We start from the raw sequence: 11522 nt of genomic DNA, 5'->3' as shown, positions 1-11522 counted from the left end.
AATTCCTTTGGATCGGACTCTCCCGGGCGCCGAGTACAGTGCTCCGCATTCGTTCAGTAGTATTTATTGAACGCTGACTATGCGCGGAGCGCTGTCCTGAGCGCTTGGAATGGACAGTTAGGCAACAGAGAGAGACACTCCCTGCCCGTCGACGGTCTAATCGGGGGAGACGGACGGACAGAAACAATAGCAGTAAATAGGATCAAGTGGATGTACGCCTCATTAACGAAATAAATAGGGTAATAGATGGTAAGATAGTCTTTCTGCAGCTAGTAAGCGCCTAGTAAAGACCTTTGATTGATGTATTGATTGACTGTGATCTCGGACAAGGCGCTAGGCCTCCCCGGGCCTCCGTCTCCTCGTCTCCCCTCCCTCCGAGACCCGGAGTCCAGTGGGGGTCAGGGACTGTGACCGATCTGATTTTTTTTTTTTTTCAGTATTATTAGTTAGGCGCTTGCTGTGTGCCAGGCACTGTTCTGAACCCTGGGGTGGACACAAGGCACGGTCGGTGGTCCCACGTGGGGCGGGCGGTCTCAATCCCCGTGTTACAGATGAGGTCACTGAGGCCCAGAGAAGCGAAGCGACTTGCTCAAGGTCACACAGCAGTCACGTGGCGGAGCCGGGATGACTCCCAGCCCGCGGTCTCTCCGCTACGCCACGCCGCTCCCATACCCCTCCTCCCTCCCACCTGGACGGCGAGCCCTGCGGGAGACGGACTCCGTCCAACCTGAACGTCCCTCAAGAACAGTGCTTAACTCATAGTAAGCGCTGAACGGGTACCACGGTTAAAATTGTTAACGGCGTGCCCGCCGGGAGCCCGGGAGATAGACCGCAACAGAGCGGGCCACTCTCCCCGCCCGCCGGGAGCTGGCACCGACCGATCGCTCGGTCAGTCACCCAGTGGCATTGATTGGGCGCAGCGGGGAGGGGAGCGGGTGGCCGGGTTCAAGGACGGAAACCGAAACGGGGGAGGCGGTCGCCGAGGAGCCGAGGAGGAGAACGTTTCCGCTCCCGAGGCCGAGGTCACGGAGGCTGAGGTGGGCTCTCGCCCGTCACTGGGCAGGGGTGGTCTCTGTCTGTTGCCGAATGGTATATTCCAAGCGCTTGGTACGGTGCTCTGCACGTAGTGAGCGCTCAATAAATACTATTGAATGAATGAGTGAACGAATAAGCCCCCCAATCTTCGGGACCCCCAGCTCCGGGCCACCCGGCCGGCGGACGGGCTGCGGGCGGGCAGGGTGGGCGTCTCGGTGAGCCCGGCGGGGCCCGGAGTCTAGTCTTCCCCGGGTCACGGAGCCGGGAGGCGTCTCCAAGGGCAGGGAGGGGTCAGCTCGTCGGGCGGCCCCTGCGTGGTAACGGGCCCCGGTCCCGCCCCGCCGCCAAGGACGAGCGGGGTGGGGCTCCTCGACACCCCCCCGCCCCCCTCCGCCGGCGGGTCCCCGGGACCCCGAGCCCCCTCCTCCCGCGGCATCCGGGACCCGGGCCGGCCTTCGGTCCCGTGACGACGAAAACCCACCTGTCCGACCTCGCTTCCCCAGGAACGGACCCCGCCTCGCAGAAGGAGCCGCGCCACCAGACGGCGGCCCCGTCCGCGGCCCCGGCCTCGGCCCCCTCCAAGTACCACCGGGCCCGCTCGGGGGGCGCCCGCGACGAACGCTACCGCTCAGGTGAGGAGAGGGCCGGGGGGGGGGTCGGCCCCCGCGGCCCGGCCGGGGGACCCCGGGGGCTCGGCGGAGGGGGCGGGGGGGTTCCGGGGACGGGGCTCGGAAGGAAAGCAGGAGGAGGAGGCGTCCCCCGACCTGCGGCTCTGAGGGCGCCCCGGCGTTCCGGCGTTCAGTAGAGGGGCAGTGTGGCCCAGTGGCAAGAGCACGGGCTTGAGAGTCAGAGGATGTGGCCTCTGATCTCGCCTCCGCCACTTCTCGGTTGCGTAACCTGGGGCAAGTCACACAGCTTCTCCGGGCCTTCGTTACTTCATCCGTAAAATGGGAATTAAGACCGTGAGCCCCAAGTGGGACAGGGACTGTGTCCGACCCGATTACCCTCTGTCTACCCCAGCACTTAGAACAGTGTTTGGCACGTGGTAAGGACTTAACAGATACCGTAATAATAATTAATAATATCCGTTCGATCGTATTTATTGAGCACTTACTGTGTGCAGAGCACTGTACTGAGCGCTTGGAAAGTACAGTTCAGCAATAAAGAGACAATCCCTGCCCGCACCGGGCTTCAAGTCTAGAAGGGGAGACAGACATCAAGAAAATGGGCGTCGGTATAAATAAATAGAATTATAGGTATGTACATATATGCACAAGTGCTGCGGGGAGGGAGGGTAGAGGAAAGGGAGCGAATGGAGGCGACGCGGGGGGAGGGGGCTGAGGAAAGTGGGGGCTCAGGCGGGGAAGGCCTCTTGGAGGAGGGGAGCCTTCCGTGGGGCTTTGAAAGGAAGGGAAGTGTGACGGTCTGGTGGATTTGAGGAGGGAGGACGTTCCGGGCCGGAGGTAGGATGTGGGCCGGCGGGACGGGCGAGGACGGGGAACAGTGAGAAGGTGAGCGGGAGCGGAGGGTGCGGGCCGGGATGGAGGAGGAGAGAAGGGAGGTGAGCTAAGAGGGGGCAGGGGGATGGAGAACTTTGAAGCCGAGAGTGGGGAGCTTTTGTTTGAGGCAGAGTTTGATGGGCAACCGCTGGAGGTTTTTGAGGAGGGGGGTGACGTGCCCAGAGCATTTCTCTAGGAAGATAATCCGGGTAGCGGAGTGAAGTGTGGAAGTGGGGAGAGACAGGAGGTTGGGAGGTCAGCAAGGAGGCCGATGGAGTCATCCAGTCGGGACAGGATGAGGGATCGTACCGACGACGTGGCGGTTTGGATGGCGAGGAGAGGGCGGATCTCGGCCACGTTGGGAAGGTGAGACCGGCAGGTCCCGGTGACGGATCGGATGTGTGGGGTGAGTGAGAGCGCGGGGTCGAGGACGACACCGAGGTTGCGGGCGCGGGAGAGGGCGAGGACGGTTGAGCCGTTCGGAGAGGGAGGGTAGGAGGGAGACGAGGCCGTAACCGGCGGGGGCCGTGGGGGCCGAGGGAAGGGGACGGCAAGCCCCGTTTTCCAGGTGAGGTAGCCGAGGCGCGGAGAAGTGCGGCGATTCGCCCGAGGTCACGGCAGACAAGTGACGGAGCCGGGATTAGAACCCGTGACCTTCTGACTCCCGGGCCCCGGCTCTCTCCACTGGGCCAGGCCGCACTGAGTCGGTGGGCACGTTGCCTGCCCGTAACGACTTGCAGCCCAGAGGGGAGTCTAGCGGCTACCGCGCTCCGTTCGCTAGCCCGCGCTGCTCCTCCGAAGGCCACGGCGCTTCTCTTTACGAGCAGAGGAATCGAAACCCGCCAGCGGATGGGGGAGAGGGGAGGGCCGGCCGGGGGGGAGAGGGGCGTGGGGGTGGGTTCGCGGGCCGGGGACGACCTCGACGCCGTCAGTGGCGTGAGCCCGGAGGTCTCGCCGAGGCGGTGGCCCCGCCGCGACCGAACGGCCAGAGCCGAGCGGCGCCCGCTCTCCGGGGCGCTTCCAGGGAGGGCGATGATCACTACGAATCGCCGCGGTATCGGGCGGGCGCTTAGTACGTGCCCAGCCGGGGATGAGGGAGACAGGAGCCCGTCATCGGGCGGGGATGGTCTCTGTCTGTGCCGGATTATACGTTCCGAGCGCTCGGAACAGCACTGTGCACATGGTAAGCGCTCGGTGAACACTGGCCAATGAAAGACATACGGGCCCCAGGGAGCCCCGTCGGCCCTGGCCGTATTCTGAGTGGGGAAGGTGGGCGGCGCCTGGCCGAGAGAGACGCGCTGCGGCCTGGTGGTTAGAGCCCGGGCCTGGGAGTCGGAAGGACCGGGGTTCTCGTCCCGGCCCCGCCGCTCGTCCGCCCTGGGACCTTGGGCCAGTCAGTTCGCCGCTCTGTGCCTCAGTTTCCTCCTCTGTAAAATGGGGGTGAAGACTGCTTGTATCTAACCAGCGCTTAGAGTAAGCGTGTAGAAAGTACCATTTAAAAAGAGAGAGAGCTCAAGCTCCTTGAGCCCAGGGATTGTGTCTGCTGACTCGACTCCCCCCGCCCCGCCCCCAGGTCACGCCTAGTACAACGCTCCGCAGAGAGTGGGCACTCGGTAATTGCCATCGGTGGGCAGGAATTAATCGAGGATGGACAGAGCCCGGGCCCGGGGATCAGGGGACCCAGCTTCTCATCCCGGCTCCGCCGCTCGCCTGCCGGGTGGCCCTGGGCAAGTCACTTCACTTCTCCGGCCCTCGGTGCCCTCGTCTGTAAAACGGGGCTTCGACAGCCCCCGTGGGCTTTCCCGTCTCCCGGCACGGTTCCGGTCACCGGACGAGCCGCGGGATTTTCGGAGCACCCGAGGTGACCCTGGGGCTTCCTGTCCCCACCCCCCGCCGAAAGACTCCTGTCGGTGTCTGATGCCGTGCCGGGCCCTGGAGAGACCAAGAAGAAGACTACTGATGATACCGCCGCCGATCACGGCCGTATTTTTTAAGCGCTTGCTCTGCGCCCGGCCCTGTGCCGAGCGCCGGGCTAGAGGCGAGATGATCCGGTCGGACCCCGGCCTCCGGCCCCGCTTCGGGGGTCGGTGAAATGCGGTCCGGTCGCCGGGCCGAGCGGAAAGGGCCCGGGAGGCCTGCGTTCCGAGCCCGGGCCTGAGAGGCGCCGAGCCGGACGGGGTTGCCGTCCCCGTCTCCTCCGGGCAGGTGGAGGGGCGACGGCGCTCACCGCCACCCCCCTCCCGCCCCTTTGGTCTTTTCAGACATCCACACCGAGGCGGTGCAGGCAGCTCTGGCGAAGCACAAGGAACAGAAGATGGCACTGCCCATGCCCACCAAAAGGCGGTCTACGTTCGTCCAGTCGCCCGCGGACGCCTGCACGCCCCCAGGTGAGTCCGAGCGCGGCCCCCGGCGACCGAGGCCGGGCCGATTCCCCAGCCGGGCGGGTGGTCCTCATCCGGCCCGCCCCACCGCCCGCAGCCCCGGAGATCGGGGAAGCCCGTCTCCCGTCCCAGGTTCCGGCACCGGCGGCACCGGCCCGCTCCCCTGGGTGGGAGGGGGTCCCCGGGGGCCGGGCCAGATGTCCCCCAGAGCGAACATCCGACTCCGACCCGAAGCGGCAATACTTGGGATGTTGGTTCGGCGCTCGGTATGGGCCCAAGCGCCGTCCCGAGCGCTTGGCTCCCGCCTCACCGGGGGCTCGCGTTCCAAGATGGAGGGAGCGAAGCAGCGTGGCCTGAAGGGGAGAGCCCAGGCTTGCCAGTCGGAGGACCTGGGCTCTCTTCCCAGTTCCTCCCCTTTCCCGCTGAGGGACCTCGGACAAGTCACTCACTTCACGGGGTCTCAGTTTCCTCCTCTGTTAAACCGGATTCCGTACTTAACCTCCCTCCCCTTTTCCCCGCGAGCCCCGAGTCGCACCTGCCTGTCTCGAAACGGCCCCGGCGCTCGGTACGGTGCCTGGCACCTAGACGGGTTTGACCGTCACCGTTACTATTATAATTATTTATCAGGGATTCCACACTCGTCTTTCCCCATTTATTAGGGATCCCGCACTCATTTGTCCCCAGAGTCCTTCCGGCATCAACAGCGACATTGCCGACCCTCCCTCCTCACCTGCCGCGGGTCCCGGAGCCCCCGTCGCTCCGAGAGGAAAGGGTCTCGCTCGGCACCCGGGGCGGGGGGCGGGGGGGACCCCCAAAAAGAGCACTCCCCTCTCCCGAGGGCAAGAGGGCGGCGGGCAGGGCGTCCCCCTCCCCGGCCTCGGAGACGAGAGCGGCCTCCAGCCGAATGGGTCTGTCGTGGGGCCGGGCTTCCTCTTCCTCACTCCGCCTCGGCGTATCGGGGTGTGTGTGGCGGGTCCCCTTCCCCTGCCTCTGCTCCCGCCTCTGCCCCCGCCTGTCTCTGCTTCCCCCCGCCCCATCCCCGGTCTGCGGTGTCGGCTCGGCATGTGTCTGACGGCCAGATGGCTCTGCGGCTTTGAGTGTTTCCCCCGCGGCTACCGTCCCGTCAACCCGTCGGGTGTCCGGAGGGACCGGGGGCTTGGGGGGGCGACGGGGACCCGTTCCACCGCCGGTCCGGCCGGCCGGGGGGGGGGGACGGGTCTCTCTCGGAGGTCCCGGAGGCGGCAGCCCCTGCCCTCAGTCGGCTTCCGCCCCGGTGGGCCGCCCCTAGCCGGCGGCCCTCGACGGAGCCCGCTCCGATTCAACCCCGGCCGCCGGAGCGAAGCCCGGGTCTCCGGCCGGGGGCCGGGGAGGGGTCAGGGCTGCGGCCCCGTGGTCCCCCGGGGGAGGCGCGGGCCCGCGGCGTCCGCCCGCCCGCCCCCCGCTCTTCCAGCCGAGGCGGCGGAACGTCGGCCCTCGTCCCGTCGTCGCCCCGGGGCGCCCCTCGCCCATCTCGGAGAGCGCCAGCCGTCGGAGCCGGAGTGCTCCCCGCGCCGGGGGGAGGGCGATTCGCATTCTTTCGGCCGGGTTGAATTCCTGCCATCCAGTTTCCCTTTATGTGCTGAAATCATTTACTCATGTCATGAGGCCATTACCTCAGCGCCCGCTCTGTAGGAGTTCTTTGTGTGCAGATATTACTCACGCTGCCGGGCCGGCGCGCTCACAGAAACCCAGCCCGCGCCGGCTGACTGAAATCCCGGCCGGAAGGGCGGGCGGGGGGGGGGGGAGCCGGGAGGGAGGGAGGCGTTTCTGGAGGGGCGTCCGGGCCCCCCCCCCGGCGTGCCCGGTGCCGGCCCAGACTCCGGGGCGCGGGCACCCCGAGGGGACCGCGGGGCGAGGGGAGAACGCCAGGCCGGGCCGGTTCCGACGCCCCCGCGGGCCCCGGGGCGTGGCGCCCGGCGTGCGAGGAAGCTGGCGGGCAGGGTTCGCCCAGAGGCCGGCTGAACCCGCCCCCCGCCCGGCACGAAAGAGCGGTAGAGGAGTCGAACCTGGCCTCGGGTTGAGGGGGAGAGGCCGAGCCGGGAGACGAGCGCTTACCACTTCAAGCGTTCAGTACGGCGCTCCGCACGGAGCGAGCGCTCAGTAAATGTCGCGGATTGATTGCCGCTCCCAGTCGGCCACACGGACCGGGGAGGGGAGGGGGGTGGGTAATACAACCCCGCGGAGAATAAAAAGGAAGGGCGGTGACTGGACCCCATCAAAATAGTAATAATGATATCTGTGGTAATCGTTGAGCACTTACTGGATGACAGGCACTGTATTAAGCACCCCAGTGGATGCGGAGGGAGTCTGGAGGAGCTGCTCTCGTGGTTCAGCGGGCCTCAGCCCGGGAGGGCCTGGGTTCTAATCTCGCCGCCACGTACCTTCCGTGTGATCTAGGACAAGTCGCTTAGCTCCTTCCTCTGCGTCTAAATCCGTTCCTGATATCTATCGAGTGCTGACTGTGTGCTGAGCGCTGTACTGAGCACTTGGGAGAGTCCAGGGCAACAGAGTCGGGAGACCCGTCCCCGGCCCACAGGGTGCTCACGGTTTCCTTCTGTGTGATATGAGGAAGCAGCGTGGCCTAGTGGAAAGAGGGTGGACTTGGGAGTCAGGGGACCTGGGTTCTAATCCCGACTCTGCCACATACTTGCAGTGTGACCTCGGGCGAGGCACTTCTCTGCGCCTCGGTGCCCCTCATCTGCGAAGTGGGAAAACGACGCCTGCCCTCCCCTCTGCTTAAACTGGGAGCACCATGTGGGACTTGATCATCTTGTTATCTCCCGCAGGGCCTAGCCTAGTGCTCGGCGCGTAGTAAGTGCTTAAGAAAGACCCCAGTTGTTAATATGGGGATGAAATTCCCATTCCCTTTCCCCCGGGAGCTCAGGATGGAAGAGCCAGGAAGGCAGGCGGACCCCCGGAGCCCCCGTCCTGCGCCTCGACCCCCGATTGGCGCGCTCCGTTAATCCCGTCCGCCCGGGCCTAGCCGAAAGCCGCCGAACTCGGCGCCCGCTCCCCGCCCCCTCGCCCCCCACCCAGCCCCATCCGGAGGGGCCCGGGGTGGACCCTCACTCGGCCGGACCTCTGGGCTTGCGGGCACCGTCAGTGAGTCGCTCGGCCAGTCGGTGGCGTTGATTGAGCGCCTCCTGGGAGCGGGAGCACTGGACCGATGGGTTGACAGACCCTGTCCCTGCCCTCGAGGAGCTCTCAGTCCGGGGCGGGGCGGGGAGGCGGGGCACGAGAGTGAGGTTTGAGCCCCGATGCTGTCGATCAGGTGATGGACTGACGGATGATCGAGAACGGCGGGCGCTGCGGGTTTTGAAAAATCGGCCTCGTCGGCCAAGTCCGGGGCTCCTCTGTCTCGCTTCCCCTCCCCACCGCCGACACGAAACCGAGGTGTCCCCTTGCCCCCCCCCCCAACCCCGCTCAGCTCTCAGAGCCCCGCCACCCCCCCCCCGGGGTCCGCCAGCCCCCTCCTCCCTCCCCCAGATCCAGGGAGAAGCGAAGCATCCCAGCCCTTCCTCGGACGGGGCCTCTGCCGGGGGCCGGCTCGGAGCCGTTAGGATCTCCGTTACCGACAGGCAGACAGATTGGGTAATTGAATGCAAGCGATACACCTAATTATATAATTGATCCAATAAGGAGACCTCACGAAGGCAGTTGGCTCTAAGACCCAGTCAGGAAAGCCCCGGTGTGGAGATGGAGAAGCGGCGTGGTCCGGGGGAAAGAGCGGGACCCGGGCGCTCATCCCGGTCCCGCCCGTTGCCCGCCGGGTGCCCGCGGCCGCGGGCAACATTCGATGCTTGTTCTCCCCGAGCCCTCTGAGACCGGGACCCCTCGGGGGCGGGGACCGTGTCCCAGCTGATGGCCCTGTATTCACCCGAGAGCCCGATGCAGTGCTTGGCACAGAGTTAGCGCTTAACAAATGCCCTGATTATTATTAATGTTATTATTAGATGGGGTCATTCCGATTCGAAGATGCTCCCAAGCGTGGTTAGGGTCTGCCCCAGGGGCTCCGGGCACGGGCGGGGAGGGAACGCCACACTTCCCGGGAGGCGGGTGGGAACACGCCCGGCCCCTCGGGCTCCCTGTCAGTCATATCGATCGAGCGCTTACCGTGCGCAGAGCTCTGTAGTAAGCGTTTGGGCAAGGGCAGTACAACACGGGAAGTAAGTTCCCTGACCACGAGCTCACAGTCCAGAGAGGGAGACGGACATTGATAGAAATGAAGTCATTCGTTCATTGGTCGTATTTATTGAGCCCTTACCGTGCTTGTCCAGAGTGGGAAACGGACATGAATAGAAATAAAGAAATGCCAGATATGGACGTAAGCGGGGTGGGGCCGGGAGGGGGATGAATAAAGGGAGCGAGTCGAGCAACGCAGAAGGGAGTGGGAGAAGAGGAGAGGGGAGTTTAGTCCGGGAAGGCCTCTTGGAAGAGATGGGCCTACGGAAGGGCTTGGCAGTACGGGGGAGAGTAACGGTCTGGTGGATTTGAGGAAGGAGGGCGTTCCAGGCCAGAGGCGGGACGCGGGCCAGGGGTCAGAGGTGAGATAAATAAATCACAGCTATGGACTTAAGTGCTCCCTGCCGGTTCCCGCCCCCCGGGGTCCTGGCGGGGAGCTTTCTCAAGCTGCCCCGGGGCACCGCCAGTGGAGTGGAGCTGGGTGGAGCCGGCGGCCCGGTGGAGATCTGGGAGAAAGGCGCTTCCCTGCTGGGCCAGACGGTGTTGATTGAGCGCTTGCTTAGGGAAGTGTGCGGAGAGGCCGTACGTACCGAGCGCTCCGGAGAGTACGGTGGCTTTGGGAGGTACAGTCTGGAGGGGAGACAGACAGACGACTTCTCAGGGGCCGGCCCGCTCGTCCGAGGGGAAGGGGCCGTGAATCGGGCCTGAGTCCTCGCCGCCCTCCGGCTTTCTATGCCGGGGGCCGGCCCCGAGCTGAAAGAGGCCGGGGGCTGCCGGAGAGAGTTTCGTCTCGGGCCCTGAGCTGCCGGCCCCAGCCCGGGGGTCGCCGATTAACCTCCAACCCGGGGCCACCGGGTGCCACCCGAGCCAGGGAGCTCCCGACCCAGGCTGGGGCCCTCTCTCACCGAGCTGGTTCCCCCGGTGCCCTTCCTCCCTCTCTCTGGTGCACGGTGGCCCCGGCTGTTTCTCTGGCAAATTTCTCTGGGCTCTGAGGGAGGGATCCGCGGCCGGACACCGCCCCGCCACCCCCATCTGCTAGAAAATGGGGGAAATCCCGATCGAATGGGCCGCCGTCTCGGGATGAGGGGCGAAGACCCTTGTCCGGGGCGGCGCCGCTTGCCCGGCCGACGGCAGCGGTAATCGTGTGGCCGAGGTTCCAGCTCTGCCCGGCGACCCCAGGGAGGACCCCGTCCTCCCCGGATTTCATCTGGACGGGGGTCGGACGGGCGCCTCCGGCGAGGAGCGCCCGCGGCCCCCGGCCGGACTCAAGGAGCCGCCGGTTCCGAAGCCACCGGTCGTCCCGGGGCCATCCAGAAGGGTCGTCCCCTCGTCGGGGGCCGAGAGGGGAGGCCGCCCGTCTCCGCCGGCCCGAGCCCCCCGCCCGCCTGGAGGAGCCGTGGACCCCGGGCGCCAACGTCTTGTTTTCTGCTCCCGCACAGACACGTCTTCGGCCTCGGAGGACGAGGGCTCTCTGCGGCGCCAGGCTGCCCTGTCCGCCGCCCTGCAGCAGAGCCTCCAGAACACCGAGTCCTGGATCAACCGCTCCGTCCAGGGATCGTCCACCTCCTCCTCCGCCTCCTCTACGCTGTCCCACGGCGAGGCCAAGGGGACCAGCGGGTCGCTGGCCGAGGTGTTTGCCGGCCCCAGGATAGGTAGGCGCCGGAGCCCGTGGGGGAGACGCGCCCGCGACGGGGCCGGCCGAGAGCAGGGCCGGGCGGCGGGGGGCCCCGAGCCCGGCCGCCCCATCCGGGCCGCGTGCCCGGGGAGCCTCTGAGCTCCGGAGCCGCCCGCCCGAAGCCGGGGAGCGCCAGCGCCCGCGCTCCTGCCGCCGGCCGAGGCGGACGGCGGCGGCCCGTGAGGTCTGAGCGATGAGCTGCTCGGGGGGAGGGGGGAAAGCGATCGAGCGGACACGTCGTCCGCTTAAACAGCCTGGGACAGCCCCCCTCTAGACTGTGAGCTCCCTGTGGGCAGGAAACGTGAGTGTGTCTATTGTATCGTACTCTCCCAAGCGCCTCGTACAGTGCTCTGCACACAGTAAGCGCTCAATAAATACGATTGAGCGAATGAACAGATGAACCCGTTAGAGCCCCAAAAGATCGCCTGAAGGAAGAGACTTTTCCTTCCAGAATCCCCGAAACGGCGGGCTTGGGAGTCCGAGGACACGGGTTCTGAAACCGACTCCGCCACTTGTCTGTGTGACCTTGGGCAAGTCGGTTCACTTCTCTGGGCCTCGGTTCCCTCGTCTGTAAAATGGGGATTAAGACTGTGAACCCCCTGTGGGCCAGGGACTGTGTCCAACCCGATTATCTTGTCTCTGCCCCAGCGCTTAGAACGGTGCCTGGCACACAGTAAGCGCTTCACGGGTACCGTCGTGCTTATAATTATC

The 11522-nt window shown here is 65.8% G+C and overlaps 1 protein-coding gene across 2 annotated transcripts in view; it reads left to right on the top strand.

Moving 5' to 3' along the window:
- Nucleotides 1-1583: 1583 nt before the first annotated feature.
- DIP2B (disco interacting protein 2 homolog B) overlaps nucleotides 1584-11522 on the top strand; it is a 31351-nt gene continuing 21412 nt past the window's right edge. The window contains exons 1-3 of one of the 2 annotated variants that reach the window (XM_029073373.1): nucleotides 1584-1667; nucleotides 4796-4921; nucleotides 10576-10788. In XM_029073373.1, the coding sequence (XP_028929206.1) occupies nucleotides 4849-4921; nucleotides 10576-10788 (286 nt within the window). In that variant the 5' untranslated portion in view covers nucleotides 1584-1667; nucleotides 4796-4848. The remainder of the gene's footprint in view (nucleotides 1668-4795; nucleotides 4922-10575; nucleotides 10789-11522) is intronic. The other variant, XM_029073374.1, reaches the window with a different exon arrangement.

Source organism: Ornithorhynchus anatinus, chromosome 10, assembly GCF_004115215.2.
Source record: "Ornithorhynchus anatinus isolate Pmale09 chromosome 10, mOrnAna1.pri.v4, whole genome shotgun sequence".
Lineage (NCBI taxonomy): Eukaryota > Metazoa > Chordata > Mammalia > Monotremata > Ornithorhynchidae > Ornithorhynchus > Ornithorhynchus anatinus.
The sequence above is the reverse complement of the archived record's forward strand: the minus strand, read 5'-3'. Positions and strand labels throughout refer to the sequence as shown.